This window comes from Manduca sexta, chromosome 7, assembly GCF_014839805.1.
Source record: "Manduca sexta isolate Smith_Timp_Sample1 chromosome 7, JHU_Msex_v1.0, whole genome shotgun sequence".
NCBI lineage: Eukaryota > Metazoa > Arthropoda > Insecta > Lepidoptera > Sphingidae > Manduca > Manduca sexta.
In genome coordinates, this window is record NC_051121.1 from 10070242 (window position 1) to 10097890 (window position 27649).

A 27649-nucleotide genomic window follows, 5' to 3' on the forward strand; every position below is an offset into this window, starting at 1 on the left:
GAATTATTAGCATTCTTTTCCATCGATAATTGTTTAGGATTCCATAGTCTTTCAGAAAAAGGAAAAGATACCTGACGTATCAACGCACCGAACTTTCATCCATGATCTAGAAACTAGACTATCCTAAAGTAACTAATCTAGACTGGTCTTTCTTCTACCTTTTTTTTCTAGTATTTTCGTGGATCCGACTTCTTCATATACATTGCATACTACACAAATAGAATTTCTGTTATTAATTACAATACTTAGGAATTTCGAAGGTGTGTGAAGTCTACCTATCCGCACTAGGCCAGCGTGGTGGACTAAGGCCTAATCCCTCTCAGTAGTAGAGGAGGCCCGTGCTCAGCAGTGGGCAAGTATTTAATACAGGGCTGATATTATTATTAATTACAATACTCACGTAATCAGACAGGCTCTTCATGCCATACGGGAACCTCTCCCGATCCGGCACCAGCTTGCCGTGGGGGTCACGCTCCCTCTCAGGCCAGCAGTCGTCTACATTGATGTACTCGTAGCCAGCAGCTGCGTATCCCTCGTTTACCAGGATATCGGTCATCGTGCGGAACAGACGGTCACTGGAACAGGGTGGATAATAAGGCCCGTGTGATCGGAACGGGTGGGTAATACGGCCCGTGCTAGTGAAAGTAATTTACGTTGAAGTTTACTGAAGTAAAATCCGCCAAATGTAGAAAAACTGAAGTTTAGTGTAATGTATTAATGGAGAGATAAGTTATACAAATAATATGGACTTTGATAGATTTTTAAATTTTAAAAGTTAAACTATTTGCAAGTATATTTGAGGAATGTTATGATAACTAAGGTTTTGTAACATATCTAAAAAGACAATCAAAATAGGTCTTAACTAAAATACTTATGATTTTATAATTTATGCTTAAGAAAAAAGTAAGAAAAAAGCAGCGGATAAACTAATTGATAATTTTAAAACTAACCCTAAACCAATTTCACTGAAATCTAAGAATATAAATTAATAATATGACATTTCTAGATCATTTTAAATTCCAGCAATATAGTAATATGTATGAGCACTCACCTGATACAATTATCAGGATCATTCTTGCAGTCGGTGTTACATCTAAACCTTTCCCAAGCCAGCCATCCCATGGGAGGCGTCAGGGCTAGCCCATTGTCCAGCCCCGAGATGTTCCCCAGCAGCGCTACCACCACACACAAAGTCCAAACCACGATCGACTTCCACGACGCCATCACAAATTTATCACAGAAAAGAATTTAATATTATCTCGCCAAGGATCGTATCCTCATAATTTTCGACACTATTTTTGTCGCGAAAGCAAAAATAATTATAGGCGCGAATGTAAAATTTTAATGTCACTCAGCTGTCATTTCTTTTGAGGTTATGTTAAGGAGGTTGGTCGGTGTAGGTCCTAATCCGAACAGTGCCGCATCAGTTATCTGCAACAAAAAGGAAACGTGTTAATTACAATGATAAGATTAATTGACCTCCCGCGGGTCAAATGCCGTTTCCTCGTAAACAAACCGGTTGTTTCGACCTTGGCTAATGATGTAAATAGACAAGACCCGGTTAGATAACAATAAAGTTTTTCATAAATTTTTTTTATTCCAACGGTGACAGATTGAACAACTTGATGTGTCAACCTTTTTTGCGAATGGAATGAGGTTGATAGATTGAGTAAGGTCCTGGGGCACGGTCTAATTAAAAGTCTAGTATGATAATGAGATAATAATATTAGTCATTGTAATAGAATTGAATCATTGATATTCTATTTTAAGATTTGTCTAACTCCTTTACAGAACGAGTTTAAATGTAGAGCAGGTACTATCACAAAAAACTATATTACCATCTATTTATTTACTATCATTATTTAAATAGCTAGTAATTCAAATACCTGTAAACGACGCGTGGGCCATCAGTAACATATTTAAAAATATGCAATTAAAACTGACGTTAACTTCAGCAGATGCAATCACTTAGGATGTGCGCTATCATTGTAATTATAGTTGTGAAGAGTGTGTTATGAAGTATTCAGATATATTGGACCTTGGGGACGTTGCGACACTGATCTTTATCATGTAACCTATTGTGGACACTTAACAATTGTTTTATGTGAGAGTCACATAATTAGGGATCATTGCAAAATTTCCGTTTTTTGTGGTAATATTTGGGAAAATCACGTCAATTAAATATAAAATAAAATCCAGCAAAGTTTCTACCAAAAAACTAATACATACTAGAAGAAAGTAAACGGTAACAAATACTAATAAATATAGAAATAATTTACAGATTACAATTATAAAATCATGATTGATAGCAACCAAATCAAACACATTACAAAATCAAACAAATTCTGGAATATTAAATTATAATAAGTAAAACAATTCCCCGTTTATGTATCTTTTGTATTTTTGAAGTTTTCACTGAAGAATACTTAGAATAACTCAAAAATATTTGTCATATGTGATTAAATTTGGACATCAATTAATATAGCATAGAAACGTGTAGGTAATAGTGAGCCAGCGAATTGTAAAGAAGGCACCTTGTCCAATGCCCTTGGAATTTAAAAGCCCTTTCAATATAAACAATGTAACTGTCTTTGTGTCATAAGGTAATAAACAACACAATCGTCCTTAAACATCAATTAATAAGCATTAATATAATAAGAGTAATTCTATTTTGCTTTGTATAGAGATTTTCGCACGTAATCGTTTTTAATAGAGCGATCTAAGTTGTTCATATGGAAAGTAAACACTATCACGCATAACTCACAGTCTTAAATGGCTTGTGGAAATTTCATAAAAATATTGGCCGTCGATCATCCTTATGAAAGGGAAAATTAAGAGGAAAATTGTTACTTCCGTTTTCTTTGAGATTACATTATCTAAGTATTACTGGCTTGCTGTAGGCAATCTGTACTAATATATAAAGCTGAAGAATGTGTTTGTTTGTTTGAGCGTGATAATCTCGGGAACTGCTAAACTGATGTAGATTTTTTTAAGAAATAGGAAGCAATATTACTTCTGAATGGTATAGGCTTCTTTATCCCGGAATAAACTTTTATACGCGGGCAGAACCTCAGGTAAAAGCTAGTATTATATATATGCATGTTCGCGATTTTAGCTGAACAAATACATTTCAAATCGCCTTTACTCTAATATCCGTTTCAACAATCATTTATACTTCACTTATATAAATTTTATAGGATTTACTTCATTTTAGACAAAGAAAATTAATATTTCGATTGAAGTTAATGTGTAAAATCGTTTTGAAGTTTTTAATGTTTTCAATTACATTTGTGACTGACTGTATATTGTAATGAATACAATAATGTACAATTCGATACGGCTCATAAGTGCTGTTATGCAACATTACTGCCTTCACCTAGATAGTAAGTGTCCATTAAGGTTCATACAATATAATACGTTCGATATCAAATAATATATGTGGTAAATGCTCCATTGGGTTGACACCTTCTAATATTTAATTTAAACACGATGGATTTATTATAATATTATTATTATCGAATATATGCCTCGGTGGTGCAGTTGTACTGTGCGGTACGACAGCGCTGTGAGGTCCTGGGTTCGAATCCCGGGTCGGGCAAAGTAATATTTGGGATTTTCTCAGTATCTGCCCGGAGTCTGGATTTAAGCCCGATATGGCGATAGGCTCGTCCTCTATAACATCATGGGACGGAACACACTTGGCGAAAAGTGGGTGCCCTGGTTGCGCCTCTGCATACCCCTTCGGAGTTAAATGCGTGATGATGTGTGTATGTATGTTTCAGTCATGTGATTTCGGAAGTTGGAGTGTGTGCACTTATATATAATGAATGAATAAAAGACATTATTATATATATTATTGTCCAATGTTTATCGACAAGTTGACGTCTGCGCAGTGCTTAATTCACCGGCTGAGCGTCAAGATTTCATCTCTATTGCCTCATATTCCAATTAAGATGTCTATATATGCCGGTCACTTGTCATGAGGATTATTTAAGAACTTTCTCTGACATATTGATATTCTCTCGTGACGTCTGTCGCCGGCCGAATGAAGGCATTGTAATTTTGTAATATTAAATTCAATATTAAAACAATGCCCGCCGCATCTGTCTGAACGCGATAAACTTGAAAAATAACGAACGGATTTCTATGACATTTTGTATGGAGGTAGTTTTAATTCATGCCGCTTTCGACTGATCTCTCTGGAAATTGTTAGAGGTCTATGTTTAGCAGTGGACTTTATGCAGCTGATGATGATGAAGATAGTTTCACGCCTTGAGAAGGACATAAGATACTTTTTATATTAGGTAAATATATAACGGGACTTTTATCCCGGAAAACTCGATCACGCGGGAAACTACAAACAAAAGCTAGTTTAATATAAAGTAATCGTTATATTTCAGTCAATATACATAAAACCGTAATTTACTATTAACCTAAGCCTTACATAAGAATTGCACTATCTTTAAGTAAAAACTTTACAAAAATCCGTTCAGTAGATTTTGGGAAAATCGATCACATATAGATAGACAGCTTTTGGAGACTTTGTTTTATAATATGTATACTTAGATGACATTTGAAACAAATAAAATAAATTTATCAATACTTTACAAAACCGTTGCTCTATAGTTTATGAAACAAACTTAACAACTTATAGACTTAATAGCTAATTAAGGCCCTCATACATCATTAACGTGTTAATATTATTCATAAATTAACTAACGTTTCGAGATATCCATTGTCCTTTTGATCAATTTCGTAACAAACCGACGTATGAAACCGTTCGATTAAAAATAGCATTAATCAAAAATTTAATTATTAAACAAATGAAACACATTCATTTTTAAAAAGGATGACTTCACCGTCTACCGATTTAAAAGACGACTTAAATTACTTGCTCGGAAAGGAATCGACGAGTTTGGATCGTTCTGCCATTTAAGAGATTAGTATTTTGTAAGTGATTTTCCTGTTTCATCTTACTCTCCCTTATTCTATATCAAAGGTGACATTTTCCTAAAGGAAACCTGAGACAACATATATATGTCTACATATAACTATCGCAAATTCTACTTCAGAAATACCCATCTGACTATCGCATTATATTAACATATATAATAAACATCGCATTTATATATTTGAATGATAAAACGTGCACTCGCGTGTTGACATTTTATGTTTGCGTAACATTTCGCCTTGTGTCATCTCATCTTATACTTGCCCGGTAGTATTAAGTATTGCAAGGTCGCGATATTTATTTGCCTAATTTGTATTTAGTTCAGATGCTTCCTAAAACGGCTTGCTAACTGAATTTTTAGAAGCCATCTTTTCCAAATTTAAAAATATAAAAAAAAATTAAACATAATTCTATAATTTGTTATTTTAACTTTGTAAGTATTTTTTATGTGGATATTTTGTTATTTAAGTCACTATAAACAGCCACTAAAATACTTGGTTTAGTGGAACTCCTAAAGTACACATAATTGTAAGTCGCACCCAACACTATTAAATAGATAAATTAATAAGGAATATCTTGATAGTTTAAAGTTTTCAAAAAGACTACATTCTTAAAGGACTTCAAAATGGGAAAGGAGCTCCATTGGTATTAACTTTTGTAAGTAAAGTCGCAGACAAAAGCTAGCAACACAATGTTCCAATGTCATTTCTCAGAAAGTATCACATTAACAAGCGTGATTATGAAAGAATAGAAATCAATTAAAGTACAATCAGTAGGATGTCGGTAATTAGTTTTGTAATAGAACAATTGCTTTTCATAAGCCGTGTCCACACAAACGGTAGAACTTTGTGAAGACTGTTGTTAGGGCGCACACTGCCTTAACTGCGTGTGGTTGTAACGACAATGTGAAACAAAAGTGTAAAGTTCAAATTCGAAAGAGACATCAATTGATTGGGATTGGAATGAATGCTCGATATGGTAAAAGATTTGCCCCTTTGCACATAAATGGCCCGCATTAATTGTGCCTTATAGGGGTAGTATTTTACCTTATAGGGGTAGTTTCGTATGTTTGATTTTGTACATTATTTCATATGTAACAGAAAATAACACGAAATAGAAATTCCTCGGTGAAATCAATATCAAAATTGGTTGAAAAATAAAAGAGTTATTGATACTGAAATACTATGAGTAAAAGTCGTGGTGGATATATCGCGCTATTTTTTTCTCACGCACGGAGCATTATGGTCGGTGACAGTTGGTGACGTCACAGTTTGCTATTACAAAGCTTTTTAACTTATTATTGCGTAGATTTTAAAAATTCCTTTTCCGTTACATATTTGAAAAATGTAGTCAACTACCCTATTCTATTTGAAAAAGGTCATCAACTTATGTTTACATTAATGTGCGCATCACTCTTGAGAAATATGTCAGACCAATTATTTGGAGCAGAAACCGAGTGTTATAGGCAGAAAGTATTGTCAGTGCGGTAACAGCTTTACTCAGACATGTGAGCCACCGATTATTTTTATATCAGTACAATCAAATCGCTTTTATTATGCCGTCATTCGTGATAAATATGGAGACGTATTTTATAGTTTACAATTTGCATTCACGTGTTTATAACTTGTATATTTTTACAAATTTAAACAAGGATGTAGCATATAGAAATAAACTTGAAAGTTGTATTAAAAATAGATTTTTAAGAACAAATTATAATATCTATAAACTAGCTTTTTCTCGCGGCTTTGCTCGCATGAAAGAGTTTTCCGAGACAAAAGTCCCACTATATATTTTCTAGGTGGTCTATAAAAGGTTATAGACCACCTGAGAAGGCCCAGGGTCTTAAACTATCTTCATACCAAATTTCATAAAAATCCATTCAGAAGATTTTGAGAAAATCAATAACACACAGAAGAGGGGATTTTGTTTTATAATATGTATAAATAATCCAAATTAAATGAGCAAAATGGTAAAATATAGTTATATAAAATAGGTAACTTTAGAAACGATAAGTGAAAGCTTAAGAACCATAGTTAGATATTTTTTACTCGAGACGAGCTTGCCTTTCGCCTTATGGTAAGCGATACCACCACCCATAAACAGTAGAAACACCACCCAACACCTTGAATTACAAAGTTTCACTGATTATAATATGATTAACAATATATACACATAGCTAGAAACATTTTAAGGTAATAGGATGTCAAGCAGTTAGCACTTATATGTCCTGCCACTTGATAATACAAATTGAATATTTTGTCCTATAAGTATATCAATTAATTGTGCAAATTAATACTTTAAACCTAAATTATTATATCATAGGCACAGGACCGTGGGTCAAAGAGTTCTATGGACCATTTGTCGAAGTCACGTGAGACAAGTAACAATGTCGTGCGCAGATTAATGCAACTGTTATGTCGGCCGCGACACCTGTCTGCTTGCCGATTTCACTTGCCTCAAGTTACTTTATACTTCAATTAAATGAGAGATGAGCATAATATATTGAGTTATATTTTGAACTGTCATTAAAAGTTTTAATTTTGATACAAAATATATAATTATAGATTTCAAGACAGCTATAGAAGGCATTACTAGTTCAGAGCGCATGTCTCTCGTGTACCATATAAGTTAATCGTTCCTTTCCGTAAACAGATAAATTAGTACTTCATTCATTCGGTCTATTTCTAATTAACCGCCATTTTCAATAAAACCCAATCGCACTTTTTTCCTTTATGGCTTCGTAGTTTAGTTGCATTTAGTCAATATAAAATTGTTCCCAGTCGCTCTTTTCGACCTAAAATAAATAAATAGAACAAAGTTTTTGTGACACGCTTACATATGCCTTATTTTGATTGGTTAATTTTTGGAAGATTGATATTAGAATCGTTTATTGAAAACGGCTATTGACAAAGTATTAAACCAAGTTTCATTCATTTTTAACTTCTTGTTTCCCCAAAATATCTTACATTAGATCGCATAATTGTCCCATTTGCAACTGAGTTGCGATAGCCTCCGTAATTACTGTTGCACTCCACTGGCCCTTACGACATCTGGCGGATAATTTTACATACTACTTTGCCTTCCTTGACTTGGATTCTTTTATCAATCAGGATCATATTAAGTTTCAAACTTCTATATTTTTGACGGTATACAGCACAATTTAATGAATATTAAACTGTTGCAATGATATGAGGAATAACTATGATTACGAATGTAACAAATTCTCGATAAATCGAAAAGAGAGAAGTATGGAAGAATCCAGCACTATATCAATGAATGAATTGACATTTATAAGTCTGTTCAATTTGGATTCAACATTAAGTAATAAAGAATACGATAAAGAATGTAAATCCTTTGTAAAAAGTCTCGGTAAGACTGTATGGAACTTGAATTGACTGATTTGTATTTAATATAACATTCTCCGTTAGTATTTTTTTATTTGAATACCTCTGTTGAATCTCGTAATAGCCAATTTCACCAATTTAAATATTTTAGATACAGCCGGATCATATTAACGCCAAATCAGCATATTAGCCTTTGTACTTCAATTAATTTATTTCATTAACCACTTAAAGCCGTTGGTCCTGCGCCTGATCTCTCTCCAATCATGTCGGATTGCTGTCTTGCCGGACTATGGAGTGAATGAACAAAGTGCACCTGCGTATTGCACACTTATGCACTACAATATCTCCTACATGACTGATCTCTGTTCAGTTTGGCCGCCATGGCCGAAATTCGGTGAGGAAGGAATTAAATCAATTTATTCCAACAGTTCAAAGAGTAAATGTAATGTCGTGCGCCATTTGAACCTACGCTTTGCTTTTACTTTCAATGAACGTTGGAGTAATCGTAATATCGCTCTAGTTATGTTTACTAGGCGTCCTTAACAGATTTATTTCATTTAGATTGTTGTTTATTAATGGTACAGTTCGTGCTTAAAGTTAAATCTTTTGTGTTGTCAATTTGGAATTCGTTTGATTTATGATTGTACGTAACAAAAAATAAATGACCGTCTATTTTATTAGTTCCATGCTTGAAATATTTGGTTTTATTCATTGAATATTTACATAATTTGCTTTAATTTTGTTTAGAAGATGAAAAAAATTTGTAAAATTTATTATAAATCTAACAAGGTATTTCAGTTGTCATCAAATATTTACGAAATTTTCGCCACACCATTAAAAGCTGAACCTCTTCTTTTTAATTTTTATATAGTAACTTTAAAAGTCAGTCGACACAATTATGCCGGACTATTAGAACTGGATATACACTGCTTGATCCCGGAACGCGACACGCTTACACTAACCAATATGGCGGATTTAATACCTTGTATTCAGTGGTCGCTATCCGGACGGATATAAACTATATCCTACCACCAGCTAAGTTACCACTATTTATATGAAAACATGATCTAAATATGTAGATAATATGAAAAGGTAATTGATAATTCATAATACCAATGGCGAATGCAAATTGCACTATAATGGGGCAAATTGCAGCTCATAAACGTCTGAATGGAAACGCTGGGCACAATAGCGACATATTGTAGCTGATCATTAAGTCATCATTAGAATGATGCTTTGGTTCCGTGGAATTGGATGTAATTGCTGTAAACTGTGTTTCTGCTACTGTTAAATAGAATGGCAGAGGTTACAATATTATAGGATAGAATTATATATCTACTTCTGAGGTTGTTTTTTCGTAGGGTGAATTATTGATATTTTATAGCAGTGACCTAGGTTTTTAGTACACAAATTAATAAATTGATTTGAATCATAATATATCTGTATAAGTCTATGGTGTTTTCTCCCCCGAAGAGAAATCCAGAGGCCCAATTGGTACACCCACTTTCCGCTAAGTGTGCGAATTTATCGCCATATCTGGCACATATTCTAAACTCCGGGCTAAAATAGAATAGAAAAACCCAATATCGCGCAACCTTAAGATCGAACCCGAGACCTCAGCACTGCAGTCGTACCTTACACAACTGCGCCACCGAGGCAGCAATTATTACCTGCGTATTATATTATTATGTATATAAATTATTTTAAAACCTATAAAAACACGAACAATAAGACTGTCAAAACTTGTAACTAATATTTCCTTATACGATACCGTTAAAAATAGTAATCGATCTATTTTTTCCATACAAATTACATTGGTATCACGTACCATGTGAACATTAGGCGGTCACGTGACCAGTAGGCTGATGCTGTCCACGCCTTACGTAATGTTTATGTAAGAGACCGGACCAGTATATACTTTTACGTCTCCACACAGCGAGGGAAATTAACTCTTGATAAACAAATTAGAAATTACACTTGTTGCATGCAGCCACGCTTGACTGAAAGACTCTCGAGATAGTTTATGAATTTGTCGGGAAAAAAATTATTTGCCTAATTTAAGCACCAAAAAAGTATTGAACGTGTTTAATATATAACCATAGAAACACCCCTAATGGAAGAGCCCGTAGGAGTCGACTGCTCCGAACCTTTAAATGTCAGATATTTGTTAGTAAAGGCCAGGTCAAAAGTACCCTGAACTGGCGGGAATGCATGATAAGATTGATAAAGGTAGAGGAAGCGAGAGAAGTATGCCAGAATCGTGCAAAGTGACAAACCATACTCTTTGCCTATCCCTATGTGATAGTCGCGTGATACTAAGTATGTATAGTAAACACGAATTAAAAAAATATATTACAGTGCTTTTAATCATTTCTTATTAGTTTAGTTATTTTTTGGATTATAAAGGGTTTTAGAGTCGTTTTTATGTTTTTATTTTTGGCTTTTTTGTTAGTTGTTAAGCACATATAATTTAACCCAATAAAAATAATCTTTCTAATCTTGATTTATTTTGAGGAGTTCTCTGTTGCATCTTGGATATTCAAGGACAAACAACATTTAGTAATATAGTAGTATGGTGAAGCTATACTAAATCCAACACAAAATAGATTATCAAAATCCTATTTGATTTTGAGGAGTTCTCCTCTGTATCTTCTAAGGACAAGTCCTATATCAGTTAAATTAAAATGGGGCCATTCCAAAGCTACACAAAATTGAATGCAAAATTATTTAAATCGGACCACGGGAAAAAAATATCGCTAAACATAAATAAAAATAAAGTACGACAAATAATCAACCTTTCTCCGTAGGCGTCGTTTAAAAAGTAACATGTTCGTTAATCCAGACCCTGATCTATCTGTGACCCAAATTTCATTCAAAACAGTTCAGCAGTTTTACGCTTACTTCCAACAAACATCCAAACACCCATACTTTTGTGTTATATTAGTAAGATAATTTGGTAAGTATGCTAGATTTCAATACATTGCATAAATATTTATAAGCCATTAATCCAAATAGTGTTCAATATTATTATGTTAATAAGTATCTTATGTTGGCCAAATATTTGAATTTATGCGCGAATCGCTGTAGAAAATATCGCGAGTATATAGTCTGTGGATCATCAAATTTTAAATCGTATTTTTACTGCTGGTAGGTCTCTCATATGTGAGAGTCCACCTGGGTACCACCGCTACGTCTATTTCTATCAAGCAGCAGTGTGTAGTCACTGTTGTGTTCCGGTTTGAAGGACATTTTAGCCAGTGTAGCTACTGAATATAATAAGACTTAACACCTCATGTCTCGAGCGCAGCGGAAACTAAATGCATTCTGTTTCATGCAGTCGTTTTGCGTGATACGTGTACAAACATACAGACAGACGAAAATTGTAAAAACTGTTTTGGCTTCTGTTGATCTAATAAAGACCCTATATTAATTTTTATTCAATATGTATATTGTACAATGTACAGACATCGGCCTGTTACAATTTTATTAAATGTAAATATAGTAACTGTAATTATGTGACTATATCTAATGCCTTAGGATATAAGCAGTGATTTTAATTCAAAGTTCTGTTTGTCCACTCAGAGTGCAACTTAATGCTACTTTCGTAAACGTGTTCAGAATAATGCGCGTGAGTTTATCGCTAGCATTCCGGATTTGGCAGCTTATCCAGATGGCACTCTGATTAGTAAGAAATACCTCTTTAAATTCGTCGGAATTTGCAGTCCCAACTATGCCAAAGGCGTGTTTATTTTGATACGGAGACAATAAAATTACTTCGCAAATATTTATGTATAAACATGCTTGGCTAGTAGTTTAGAAATGCTGCGGGCGGTAAAGGTGCCTTTCCGAAGAATGTTGCAGACTGCATTTGTTGTGAATGGCGAGTACTGCCTATATATATTATTGAAAATATTCAAAACAAAATCTGAAGCAGGGGCTTCGCTGCCTGAAAATATTCAATACAAAGTCCAAAACAGGCTTTATGATTATGTCCGTAACTTTTTTACAATTTAATTAATATAATAATATTTTGAAATAAAAATCACGCATTGCATTGCACTCTGGTCGTCTTTTGGAATATAACTATTTTTTTTAGAGTAAAAATTGCTAGTAATCTATCCCTATACACAGAGCGACAGTAGAAGTATCTGCATGTTAGCTGACGTAGGATATTTCGATCTACCCGGATAGCACAACCGTACACAAGGTCTAAAGTTGCATTAGACTCACGTAAGTGTGTCGCTATTATTTTGTTTGGAACTAAAAACAACCGCACGAAATGTCATAAATCTAGTAAACATATTAAATAATAGCTAATTATTGTACAGTCACCATTGTCCCCATATTAATTGTGATATAAACAATAATCCGCAAGTCCATTTTTAAATTCGAAGTAATTTTAAACAATTAAGTTCCTTCGTTCCGTGCGTTCCTTGAACAGCCTGTGTATCCGATATCAAACAGGTTGGTATTATTCTGTCAACTGCATAGAGATACACATCACTCGTCCGTTAACACCATCTGGACGCTTATCATCAGGTACAGTGGGGTCAATTTCCCGCATAAAAAACGTATCGATGTTCAAAACCGTACCTTAAACGGTCGCAGATAGCCAGTGTTGCAGTTTTGAGCTCGTTTCTCTATAAATGCCGCAATATGGGTCACCGCGGACCGGTCCGCGATTTCTGCACCGACACGCCTTGCACGAAATGTTTAACTTGAATTGATATCACTTTGTTTTGAAATTCGCTTTTGTATGCTGGCAATAATTGTATTCTCGCGACTTTGCTTGTGTTGAATTAAAACAGTTGCAATGGAAATGTTTGATTATTTATTGCTTGATATTTACTTAATTTTTTATTGTATACATGTACATGGAGAGAAAAAGACATCGCATATTCACTCATTAATAGAGTACAGTTGGTGATCTTGTCACTCGAAGCAATATCTTACAGACAACATGGACATTGAAAAAGGAAAAAAAATTTTTGATAATATAATGATGGACTGCTCCAATACTATCAAACTTCGCAATCGCAAACGTCGTGACTTGATTATCTTGTTTTATGCAGGGATTATTTTTAAAATATTCAGTGTTAAGTAAGCAAGATTCTATAGCTTAAGCCGATTGGTAATTTTTACGATTGTATTCGCTTTTTCACATCCATTCTAGGTTATTCAAATAATATGTAGAACGAAATTAGCTGTAATCTGTTCCGCATTAGCCTGTTATGGTAATTTTGGATATCTGCAGATTTTATTAAATTGTTGCAGCTATTCCATTTTAGGCATTATGGAGCGAGCAAGCGTTTTTAGTATCATTTGATATTTGATCCTTTTACGGAAACATTTGTTTATGAAGACTATGTTTTTATAATTTAATGTTGATATTCTCTTGCGATATATACTTGATGAATATATAGATAATGGAACGGACTGCCAAGACGAATGTCCGCAGGTTCAAATCCAAAGGGCACACACCTCTGACTTTTCTAAAAATTATGTGTGTGTTCTTTGTGAATTACCACTTTCTTTAACGGTGAAGGAAAACATCGTGAGTAAAACCTGCATACCTGAGAAGTTCTTTATAGGGATTTTGAGGGCGTGTAGTGAACTAATGCCTAATCCCTCTCACTAGTGGAGGAGGCCCGTCCCCAGCAGTGGGACAGTATATAATACAGGGCTGATATTATCTATATAGGTATATAAAAATGAATCCCTATTTCCCTTGCTCACGTCATCACGCGTGAACAGCTGGACCGATTTCACTATTTTATTGTTTTAAATAGCTGTCAGCGATTGACAGAATGCGCGCTGCAAATTCATAGTTAAGACTGTCGGGTCAGCTAGTTGTTATATATCTTCTCTTACGATATATACTTGATAAATAGATAGATAAATGTTTACTCATAATACCTATACCAGGAATGGAACCCAAGGTCCATTGTATAAACAAGAATCATTTCGTTAATCGAATTGAATTTAAACCCAATGTTGTTTACCTCATTACTTCATTTTAATGTGACTTGATCCAACTAGTTTGGTTACTTCTTGCATAATGAGCTTACGACTTCGTAGCTCAGTGAGAACGGATGTATGGACATCGTCTCAGGTAAGCGATAGTTCTTCTAGGTCAGAGGTGCGCAAACTTTTTTCTCATAGACCCCTTTCAAACTTTTTCTGGGTCAGATGGAACTTTTATTAGGTTATGCAGAGAAAGTGCATTATACCGTCCAGCAATCGCGGGGGTAATGTTTGGGGCCTCTTTCGACCCATATCAATATGGTCTACCTTCAGTCAAAGGTTCATGATTACAATACTTACATATTAAACTGAGCGGTTAAAAGTATATCGCGTGCCGAACTCATCTGCCTTTGAAACCAATAAACACTAACAATAACAATAACAGTTAGTATTCAATAACGAACCAGAATCTATGACATGTAAAGTGCAATATTGAATGCAGTTATGTTGATTAGGTCAAATGCTCTTCAGTTATAGCTCATTAATTAGTATGACCTCGCATCCTTCCGCGCTACAAGTACTGAGTTCCTAGTTCGATACCAATACTTCATTGGAAATATGGATGATTTTTTTCTATTTAATTATGGAGTTATTTAATTGAGGGCTGCCATTATTGACATAATAATAATTGTATTATATTTCTTTATTTTTTTCTCTTTTTTATTATACATGTTATATTGTCATAAAATCTTTGTTTCTTAATAATTATAATAAACCATATTTTTCAGAACAACGTGTATTCAATTGGTATGTTATGTAACAAAGCTGATTGAAGTAACTTTGTTGGTTATTTGGCGTAATTTGGGATCAGTAAGACCTTTTTGTGTATAAATATTATACGAATTTGCCTGAAGATCATAAATTACGGTGTCGACGCATATCCAAAATCCAACCTTACCTACTGGTGCTTACGTACCTATTTACTTCAAACGCTATTCCTTGGAATGAGACGCCATATCGCGTAGGGAATAGCATACAAAATACGTATACAAAACAAAACAGACACATCACGCATTTCTCCCCGAAGGTGGTAGAGGGGTGCCCACTTTTCGCCAAGTGTGTTCCGTCCCATGGTGTGATAGGGGGCGAACCTACCGCCATATCGGTCAAATTCCAGACTCCGGACTGAAACTGAGCAAAATATTCCAAATATTACTTTGCCCGACCCGGGATTCGAACCCAGGACCACAAAGCGCTGCCATACCGCGCATCTGGTACAACTGCGCCATCGAGGCAGTCTAACGTATACAGCTTTCAAATCTATTTACTATAGCTAAGAAATTCGATATCGAATAAATCATATCCAAACAAAACCTTCACAATTATCTCTCACTGCACGAATTTTACATGCAGTTCGTATTAAATCAGCATTAATTATTAAATGATTCGTCAATGCGAATTGTATTCACGATGACATTATGATACATAATCGATTTTAAAGATTGTAATTAAATGTTAATATCGATTAAGTATCGGTAATTTTCGTATTCATTACGTATGTTTACGGTGAATCATTGTTGAGCAGAATTTAATGTTATATTGCTTGAACACGCGAATTACACAAGTTAATAAATTTAAACACATTATATTTATTAGGTGCTGTCTTGACTCGCTCATAAAATAATTAATAAGTAGAAAATCGAAGCAAAAGTAATTCCGACTGATATGGGTAATTTCTTAAAACCAAAGACACGAAAATGATTAACGAAACTATTTTTTTGCAAGTGCATTCTCAAACTTGTTTAATGAATACCAACATTTAAATTACAATAATAAGCTGCGATCCTTAAAGATAATTTGTCTAGTCACAGAATAACTTCTTCGTAAAAGCAAATAAGTATATTCACATAATAATAACTACGTATTACGTAACGCAATTTTTGAAGATTTTTGACCTCCCCACCATCTATGTAACGCGCGTAATGTTTTCCAGTACACACCCACCCCCGCTCCAAAAGTTATGTAACTCCAAATTTACATTTTTTTTTCCAATATTCACAATTATTTTACGCCAAATATCGGAAAGTCGCTAAAATATTATTGTTTTGAAATAAAATAAAAACAATGTTACATAGCGCTTTGTACGATACCCCCTCCCGCCCCTGTAATGCATCGTAACGTTTTAAAAACACCCCCAAATTGCGTTACGTAATACTTGAACGGCCCCTTAGAATATGTAGTTTAACATTTCCTACCTTTTAATAAATAACTAATCAAAGAACATTTTCACGGCGAAGACGTCCACAGAGATGGAACGCATTCTATGCTAAGAGCCGAGCCATGACAGCGTCAATCATTTGTCATACACGAGCGGATTCCTGGTTGAAATGTAGTTGAAATGTGCACGTGAGCGTTGATTAGCATATTATTATGGTGCTGGCGGTACACGCGACGCCATAATGGAAATTTTAATAATAGTTAGTGGGAACGATATCCGTTGGAATCGATAGTTGGACGCATCGATTTGATGTATGTATCGATTTTTTTTAAACATATAATTACTATAGTTGGTTTTATGCTCTGTTGGTTTTATATACTTAATCGAAATTCTTCTTAATAGATAGACAAAAGACACTGAAAGAATTATACTTTTTTAACCTGTTTGCTTATGATTAAATAATTAATATTATGTGTCAACGCATGATAATATAACTGTTACATTTATATTCTAATTCAGTAGCAGTCTGACAGATTTAAACATATTTTGTTATCGATAAATCATTAAACTCGATACCACAAACTATAAACAGCGCATCTCTAGCCGCGCATGCGCCAACTAAACACGGTCACGTTCAATACTAGAATGATAATAAGGTGCATCTGCGTTTGTTTTAAGGACTTGCATCGCGTTTTACTGCGCATCGGTGTCTATGCAAATATAATCATACATTGTATTATGAAATTATTGTCGATATAAATAATGTAATGTCACCTCTCTCAAGTGATTAAACATAATGGATTTTAAAAATAGAATTTCTGATTTTAAACATTTGTTTTTTTTTCTTTCATGATTAATTTTACTGGCACGGTGTTAGTGAATTTTAATACGAAATATTAATTGGTGCTATATTTTTTTGGAAAGATATTTAATTTCTTTAAAATAAAATTGTGACAAGAAAAAAATATCCTTAAAAATCTGTTCTATCCACACACACACCATCACGCATTTATCCCCGAAGTTGTATGCAGAGGTGCAACCAGGGCACCCACTTTTCGCCAAGTGTGTTCCGTCCCAGGATGTGACATTGAGCAGAAAAAACCCAGATATCACTTTGCCCGACCCAGGATTCCAACCCAGGACCTCAGAGCGCTGCCGTACCTGTAATCTGTTCTATCCAAAGACATTAAACAGTATACTTAGTTACTTATAGACAGAACATCACAGCTAAATTTGAGCTCCAAAAGTTATTACCAATTGATGATAAGTCGTCTATTTGAAATGTCCGTGTGACAAGATGTCACAGCGTCCTTAGATATTAATACAAAAATAAAATATTTACAGAAAATTTGCTAATATACGTGTTAAAAACGTGCTAATTACGATATTGAAAAATATGGAATATTTTACATTGGTGTTTTACTACACGGTACATTGACTAACCATCGCATGAGTGCAATATTTTTGTATAACAATCTTCCAAATATCCGCTCTACATATATAATCTTAGAACAATCTGTTTCTCTCAATGTTGTTTTAGTAACATTGTTAAATATATCAAAAATACGCATTACTTTCTTGTCCTTAAAAGTAAAATAAACTTAACATTGTGTGAAACCTCCATTGTGTACAAGTTCAGCGACACAATAACTTGTTATTAACTTAGTTATCTGTCGATCACATTCTCAGAGACGCGATTTAGTCCGATTAACAGGACTTTCACTGTAAGAAGTTATGTCGTATGTATATAGTACAGTGTCGAAGGGGGAAATTTTTCTAAAGGTAATCAGAGACACTGCCAAGACGAATGTCCGCAGGTTCAAATCCCAAGGGAACACATCTCTGACTTTTCTAAAATCATGTGTTTATTCTTTGTGAATTTATCGTTCGCTTTAACGGTGAAGGAAAACATCGTGAGGAAACCTGCACATCTGAGAAGTTCTCTATAGGAATTTCGAAGGTGTGTGTAGTCTACCGCCGCACTAGGCCAGCGTGGTGGACTAAGGTAGTCCCTCTCAGTAGTGCAAGTATATAATACAGGGCTGATATTATTAATATATATTATTATAATCGGAGACAAAAAAAAATTGCCTTAACATATCGCAGCCAATTTACCAGAAAACAAAAACTAAGACAAATATAAGTAAACCTAAAAGGGAAGCCGGTAGGACCGGGTTGTATGGACGCTTACCTACTGATATAGTATAGTTCTGTAATGGGGCAAATGAGGGACATTCCCAATGAAGTATCTGGAGGCAAATGGAATCTGAGGTTTACAAATTAGAAGAACAGTATTTTTTTTTTATTGTTTTGTTTGACGAGACGAACTTGACGTTCGCCTGATGGTAACCGATAAGACCGCCCATAAACAGAAATACCATCTAACACCTTGAATTATAAAGTGTTGTTTGGTTTCCACAGCGCTCGCCATCATGAGACATGTGAAGTTAAGTCTTATAATGTTACACTGGCTACAATGTATAGTAGCTGGTATGTAATAGCTTGTTTACTATCCCTCTGCTGGACACGAATCTTAATATTAAGGACTGTTGCAGAGATCACTCTCTGAAAGTGTATCTCTATTTGTCGGTCATAAGCGGCAATAGCCTAGTTAAAAGTAAAAAGGATTACCGAGGCGAATGTCCGCAGGTTCAAAATTCACGGGCACGCACCTCTGACGTTTTTAAAGTTATGTGTTTGTTCTTTGTGAGCTATCGTTTGCTTAAATAATGAAGGAAATCATCGTGAGGAAACCTACAAACCTGAAAAGTTCTCCATAAGCATTTCGAAGACCATCGTGAGGAAACTTGCATCTGAGAAGTGTTCCATAAGAATATCGAAGATATGTCAAGTATGCAGACCCGCAACAGGCCAGTGTGGTGGACTTAGGCCTAAACTCTCGATACTAGGAAGTCCGTGCCAGCAGTGGGACGTAATAATTAATACGGGTCTGATGTTATATATAGGCCACAAATCTTATCCTAGAAATATTGTATATAACATATCCCACCTCCCTGATCACTCATTTATATTATCAATTATAATTAAACTAAAACACATTAAATATTACCAATATCACTATCACGATACTACCTTATACGTCAAATTGTATTAATGAAGTCGGCAGAATGTCGTGCGCAAGCGCAGAATTGAATCAAATAAAATCGAAAGTGCAGTGAAAACAAAGACCCGCTCGAGTTGTGTAACTGTACATGTTTGAACTTCTGTCTGTTTGTTTAAAAGCTACGTAGGTCAGTATCTTTGAAGTATAAAAAGAATGCGACGGTTTAGTAAACTTGCCAAACGTTTTTGATCTTTATTGCCAGAATAGACTAAACTGTACTAAAAATATGAATTTGCTGTTCCGAAGCGAAATATTCTTTAATAAACTATGATGCGAGATTATTTTAACTAATGGGTTTGTTTGGATGGAAATCTTTCACAACTATTATATTGAAATACGATAATATGGGTTTTGTTATTGACAGACAGGTTAGAACTAAATTTATATAAATTAAAAACAGTTTCCACATAAATATAAGGTCATCAATAGAGAACGGCGCGGCGCACCAACTTGATTCATTCCTGCTTTCTTGTGTGCCTAACTTGGATGATATTTTTGTGTACGCTCATCTCCGAAATAACCTAACCGATTTAACAATGAATTCCGAAATAATTGTACTAAAGCAAATTCAAGCGAAACTAATCTGTATTGTGTATTGAAAGATGCCGCATTATAAGTTGTTTAGAATTAAACGGTGTATCCATCGGTAATTGAAAGCATAAATCGTTCATTCAATGTCATTCAAATTATAAATTGAATTCTTCGTTGTATTGTTAAAAACCATAGATAAATGTTTTTTTTTAATTGTACATAACGTAAAAACATAATAGTTGCCGTTTGTCTACACCGATATGAAATAACATAAATCGAATTCTTCTACAATAAATTGAAAATAACATTAAGTTTGAGAAGTGTAAATACGCATATTACGATTTGGGAATGCTGCAGTTTTTTTTCCCTTTTGGCTTCGCAGTTTAGATGCATTTAGCCAATGTCGAGTTATTTGGATAGGATAGGATCATAGAATACAAAGGTTGGGAAACTATAAGAATATTGCACGATATTAATACGGAGGAAGATATATTGGTAATAAAATTGCTGCTTTTTGATTGTGTGTAAACTTTTTTTTACAATTAAGGTTTTCAAAATAGGTTGCACTTAATCGTGAAAGTATAATCAATAGTTTTACACTCGTATTTATAAAATGGAATATTATTATGCACTTTAAATAAGTACAAATACTGCTGATTATTTTATTACTTTATTATTTATTAAAAACTGTTTATTAAATAAAACAGACTAAATGATTTCAACAAACTTTACGAAAATCAATTTATTAATTTTGTAATGAAAATTACAGAGACATTAAAAACGTATTAAATTTTATAACTTATAATCTTTATTACATACAAACAAAGGAAGGTATACAGTATACACGTTTCGTTTCATAATGTAGGTATTTTGCGGCTTTTGGCGTTAAAATGAGTCAGAGTTGATTGTTAATTGTTACTTGCAGTATTTCTCTTGTAAGACGTAACCAGTTTGAAATCCACGGTTATACAATCGAACCTGTTCGTAGTCTAACCTTAGACGTCCGATAGGTTACTTTGATGCGTCACTAATCACTAGATTATGTCCATTGCTTCATTCTTAAATGTAAGCAGAACTGTAGCAAATTAGCCAAAATGCTATCTGTCCGACGCCTTCCTACAATCTTCAATTATTAATCTACTTTCTACAATTCCTTTATAAATGGCATATCCAAGTAACAGACTTATCACTAGATGATTCCCATGCGTATATTTACAAACTATTAGCGTAAACGATCAATAAAAGGCTTCTTGACAACGGCCTCTGATTGATAGCGAGGTTGTCGTATTAAACATTCTCTTCGTATCGATAGCCGTATAAGTAAAATAGTCGAAAATAACTCCTTTTTACCTATATGGCTATCAAAGCTGTCCTTCAATTATAACGCGCGTAATTGCAAAAAGACGGATTCGCCCCCGTCGACGGAAAAGGGTCCTTCGACGGGACCTAAACCGAAAATTAACTCCTGTTAGCGAATCAAACTTATTTACAGACTGTATGCTCGCGGTATAGTAAGAAAATATAGATAAAAAATTAAAAATAAAATCTATTCGTTTTCATTATTTAAAAAAAGAACATAATATCAATTAATGTAAATTGCAATATCCAAATCTAAATTTGCAATAGACAAATTCATGAGAGTAATTTGTAAATAAATAATAATAATAATATCAGCCCTGTATTATATACTTGCCCACTGCTGAGCACGGGCCTCCTCTACTAATGAGAGGGATTAGGCCTTAGTCTAGTTGGGTGTGGAACGGACTGCCAAGACGAATTTGTAAAGATAATAGTTTATTGTGCATGTACTCTAAATACATAAATTTTAATAAATTAATATGATAATATTGAAATATTTAATTGAGTCACTTTTTCCCGCGCGTTGTATGAACAAAACAAAAACATAACATGCGATGTGATCATCACATAATAGAAAACCTAACCATATTTAATTATTCAAAGAAAATATGGAGAAAACGAGTATTTAATTATAATTATTTTAAACAATAAGTGATGATAAGTGTTGTCTCTGGTTATTAAGCTATACAAAAATGCTGCATCTGTTATTCAGCTGGTGGTAGGATATGTTTTATATCCGCCCAGATAGCGACCACCGTACACAATGTGTTAAAACCCGCCATAGAGGCTCACGTATGTCGCGTTCCGGAATCAGCCTGTGTAAATCCGGTTCCAACAGGCCGGCATAATTGTGACCACTGCCGAGGGGTAATCATCGCCCATCGGTCGACATTCTATTGGACTTCACTTATTAATACTGACAGAGTTATGTATAAAATTTTACAGTTTCAAAAATATTTTTTTTTCATTTCAATAATGTTGTTATATTTCAATGCATGTAAAATTACTCTTTATGCATTTAAGTTAGTTATTATTGATATATTATTATAGCTAGTTATAATATAAACAGCATCAGGTAATTCTTATTAGTTTAGCGACCAGAGCTACAGAATATGCCACACGACTCTGTACTTTATCGACATTTCAATACTAAATATGTCAGAATCGCATCAAAACAAGAAAGCTTATATTACCATACAAAACGCTTTCCCAATACGTTGTTCTAAACACAAGGACCGTGCAAATGAAGTGAATCAGTGTGTGAATTCCACAAAAAATTAACAAAGGCCAGTAAGAAGTATGAATATCTAGTTCTCTTCGTTTCTTTATTGCATAAGCCGTTCGTAACGTGCCATGGGAATGTATTCCAAATGTGATCTTGAAAGCAAATATTGCGCCTTATTGTATTCCATATTTAAAATAGCTACGTTCCATTCTTGAAATTTTATTTAAAAAAATACTTGTGTTTTCTTATATTTACATGTATGTTAGATATCGAAAAAAAATTCAAGTCGAATTGATGGTGTTTTTTATTTATCATATAATCTTAGTAAATAAAAAGTAAAAAGTGAATTATTTGAAACTGTTTTTTTTTGCTTACATGGATTTGTGATTTCTTACCTATTATTGTACTTTAGGATATTTTTAATAAAACTTATTGGAATTAAACCTTTTAGGACTAAACCTACTAATCTTTTTATCTATTGTTTTTAACTTATACATTTTTAATCTTCAAACATAAATGCGTAAACAATTTACCGGCCACAAATAATAAAAATATAATGACAAAGATATTTTTTGTGTATTTCACACTTCACTTAATGTTAAGGTTATGTTGCGGTTGGATAATTATGATTCAGGATATGTCAATATTTGTTCATCTCTCATAAAAAAACAAAACACTTCAAGGAGTTTTCAAGAATTAATATCTGCCAAAACGTATATTTATTTTTTTTTACTTTTTTTCTGTCGCGAAACATATTTATTTTGTTTCTAATTTAAGATACAAACCAACACTGGACCAAATTTAAAAAAAGTTTTAAATATATAATTGTTGATTTTTTTTTATGTTTTAGTGGCGTAGTTATAACGATATTACAGTTCTAAAGTCTCGGGTTCAATCTAATCAATAGAGTGATATTGGCTATATATTGTGTAATATTTAGTTTACTATCAACCCGGAATCTAAAGTAGATATGGCGATAGGTGCCGCCTATCATATCATGGGACGGAATATACACGGCGAAAACGATGGGTGCACTAGTCAAAACGCGTGTGTATATTTTTACGTGTGATTTTTTATTGATTAATTTATGCACAATAATATTGCTTTAAATGACGTAACAAGCTTGCCGTTCGTTTGATGGTGAGCGATACGACCGCCCATAAACAGTAGACTCCATACAACACCTTGAATTATAAAGTATTGTTTGGTATTCCACTGCGCTCACTATCTGAGACATGAGACGTTAAGTCTCACCATGTCCAGCTACACTAGCTACTATGTAATATTCACATACTAAGATCTTACGAGTGACAGATTTCTACAAATTTTTGTGTTTACCACATACAATCTAATATTCACTCACAGCGATCTTATGAATGATTTTAGCTATTTTTTGTGTTATCTAGTTTTAAAACACAGTCTCAAAACTATTACAGCGATTAAAACATGACCCGGCATCTTGACTTGCATACGAAAAGTTACATGAAACAAAAGTATTTAGATCACGTTAGTTAATAAAAATGTGAATTGCGCGAGTTATAAAAATCGCGTAACATTACGCTTGTGAGCATAGAGGTTAAAATGGAGTATTATTTAACCTAAAGTTTCTTTAATGTTTTAATATGTCTCAATCAATTCGAAGGGCTTAGTGAATTTGCACTCACATTTCGGTTATATTTTAATTTAATATTAACTAGGTGTTAGACTTCCAGTATCCAAAAACCTATCTATCAAAGTAAGAAAATAGTATAATTTACAGTATAATAGTAGATATAGTATAATTTACTACTTTTCCTACCTCCCCGCCCCCATCTATACTACACTGCTCTAACAAAATCGAAATAAAACAGATAATTTATTGCTTTTTTTACATCCCCGCAACCTTAATTACTTACTCATAGATCTTTAGATGGCAATTTTGGTACACATCATATTTTCAATCTAATGTGCGCTTTACAATATGGAAATGATTATGAAGTTAGCGTGTAGTAGAGTTGTAGTGTATTTGACCTTGTTCCTCAGCAATATTAGTTAAATACTAAATTAAAATTACGACAATAGATCCCGCACAATTCTTAACCTCCAAAACAATGTAAAAACATTACCCAATTTCGTAGTATTCCACCGTGAAAAATGCGTATGAAATGGACTATTGTCGCTTTAGACGCACCTCTTGCGACAGATAAACAGCAAACAAAGCGAGGTGTGAAACCCATGTGATGTTAATATGGATAAATAATCGGCATTATGAACACCTTAGTTTGTTATCGAGCATAAGAAGGAGTTGGGGTATTTTTGACATAAATTGATAGCTGAAAAATGAGTGAATGAAACTAAAGCGAACGTATGGAGCAAAATAACGTGAAAAGTGTGTGAAAACCAGTGACAGCGGATATATGGTGCGACATTGTCGTAAAATTACGACCAAGCTTCTTAATTAAAGATAAAAAGACCACGTCTTTTCCGACTTAAAAAAAGGTTATTCAATTAATTATGTGTTTTTATATGATTGATGTAGGACGTGTTTTGCCATGGTTTGAATTTACCCAGAACTTCATCGCCACCTATAGGTAAAAACTAAACTAAATGCTTTTATTTTTAGAAGTTAGCTAAAATATAGGTGAATAGATAGATTCATTCAAATCTGCTCACAAATATCAAAGTAATTGTGTATAATGTAGATACATACAAATTTGAAAAAATAAAGAGTTTTAATTATTGACATTAGATACCGCACCAATCCTCCAATCAAATTGTATTGTTGTAAATTGTCGGTAGACATTGTAACGTTGACTTTTCAGACCACCAACACCTCATTCCCCCCGTGACAATGAAGGCTGCAGTCTTCGAAACTTCGGAAGAAAATTATAATATAAAACGCTTCGATAAAACCCGAAAAATAGTTTTAACTTCGAGCACCTACTGTTCACTATAAATCCAATGATATAATTCTAACAATCAATACGATTCAATTCGATTATCAATTCGCTCCACATTCGTCTGACCGCATCGGAACTCGCCACCAAGGTTTCCCTCTCGATTCGCGTAACACTCTATTTAAAACATAGATTCAGTAAACATGGAACTATACCGACCGTGAAACATTCGGGTGAATCATTAATAGAGCTGGCAGAATTCGGTTGCGCAAACCGAATTCGGCTGTTGCGAAATGGCCGAATATTTAGACAGCGTGAAGATGTTATACTTTTTTTTTTAATTTTGTTATAAGAATAATATTATTCAAACTTTGGTAGATTAATTCATAATATAATTCTAGTTAACAATATAAAGAAGCATCATTATCGAAGAAAGACGGATATTTCAAAATAATACAATTTATTGCACCAGTCCGTAATTAAATAGGTTTTACAATTATTAGTAGACAAATATGCTACAAAACTCAATTGGAGAGGCTTACCTTGGCCAGTAAACAGCGATCAAAGGCTTGTAGAATAACGAACCGTGAACCAGAGAAATAACAAAATTAAAGTGCAGGAGAAATTTACATTATTCTTCTCTTACACGAATTTCGGTATTCGGGCAGAAGCCAGAATTATAACATGCCTATTAACCCGTTTAACTGTTATTTGAAGATTCTGTAAAAGATCATAACTATATTTTCGGGTGTTTGTATATTTTATTGCCACGCGGAAATAGCTCATAAATACCGTTTAGTAAATAAATATACACATTTTTTTAAATGCTTTTATATAAATTCGTGCTTTATCCTTGAGAGAGTAGGAAGAGTTCTAAGAACATATGAGACAGTAGGCTTAATTCTGTCCTTTCATAATGAGGCTAACTCTTTTGCAAAATCGTATTAACTCTTACCCCATTGCTACTATAAATTAATGAATTACTCCTAGCCAAATTTCAGCCACGGTGGCCGACCTCAACGGACACCAGCAAGGTACGCAAGGGATGTTATAGTGTATAAATCATACTCTTTGTCCCTTCACTCTCATGGTCCGGTGAGACGGCAGTCCGACATGACCGGAGAGAGATCAGACGAAGCACTAATGGTTTTACGTGCTTTCGGAGGCACGGGGATTACACCGCCAACTTCTTGGCCCCGAGCTGAGTAATTTTTAAGATGGAAAAACTCAGACACAATTATTTTTGACCCGACCCGGGAATCGAAACCAGGACCTCAGCATCATAGACGTAATCGTACCGCGTACACATTACAACTACGTCACCGAAGCAATCAAAATTGTTACTATAAATTCTAAATAAGTAAAATTTGTTTTATAATATTTGATTCTGAGACTCAGAATTTCACTACCTGAATTCAGATAATCCACGTGTGATGTAAAACAAATTAATTAAACATTTTTTTATGATTTATGACATAAAACGATATCTGAATGCAATGCGGAAGAAATACCAATGTTATTAATGTTTGCATGCGTAACCGACACCCATAGTTTCCTTTGCTTATTCGTGGGATGATATAAATTAAAAAATATTGTATTTAAAAATAAGCTCTAATTTTATAATTTAAAAATTTATTGATTTCAGTTTAGCCTAGTCCAGACTGCAATTACAAAAATAAAGAAAATAAATTTTAATAACCTCGTGTGTCGACTATGAAGAGAAAAAATTAATCTCGTGTAAAAATTATCAAAACACCACATATAACTATCAGAAATATATTATTTTATATTTAACACTTTATCACATCGTTTCTTTTAAGTTTAAATTACTTCTCATTCCGGATGTTCTATTACTCAACAGTTGTTTAAGTATTAAAAAATTATATAAACGTTAGATTTAATAATAGCACAAAAAATAGGTAATTGCTATGAACGCAGTGGAAAACCATAATAGCATTGAAAAAACTAATTATTTCTCCAAATATAATTCACATGTAATTTGAGGTTGAACATCTTGAAACTTCGTGCTTGGCAACTACCTCTAATTATTATAACAC

At 33.8% G+C, this 27649-nt stretch overlaps 1 protein-coding gene across 4 annotated transcripts in view; it reads right to left on the reverse strand.

Annotated features, from left to right (window-relative positions):
- Positions 1–27649, reverse strand: part of LOC115446055 (alpha-N-acetylgalactosaminidase) — an 81639-nt gene that overhangs the window by 43244 nt on the left and 10746 nt on the right. The window contains exons 1-3 of one of the 4 annotated variants that reach the window (XM_030172605.2): positions 1887–2014; positions 1052–1431; positions 401–575 (exon numbers count right to left, since the gene is read on the reverse strand). In XM_030172605.2, the coding sequence (XP_030028465.1) occupies positions 401–575; positions 1052–1224 (348 nt within the window). In that variant the 5' untranslated portion in view covers positions 1225–1431; positions 1887–2014. Of the gene's footprint in view, positions 1–400; positions 576–1051; positions 1432–1838; positions 1867–1886; positions 2015–27649 lie in introns of those variants that run through there. The other 3 variants (XM_030172608.2, XM_030172607.2, XM_030172606.2) reach the window with 3 other exon arrangements.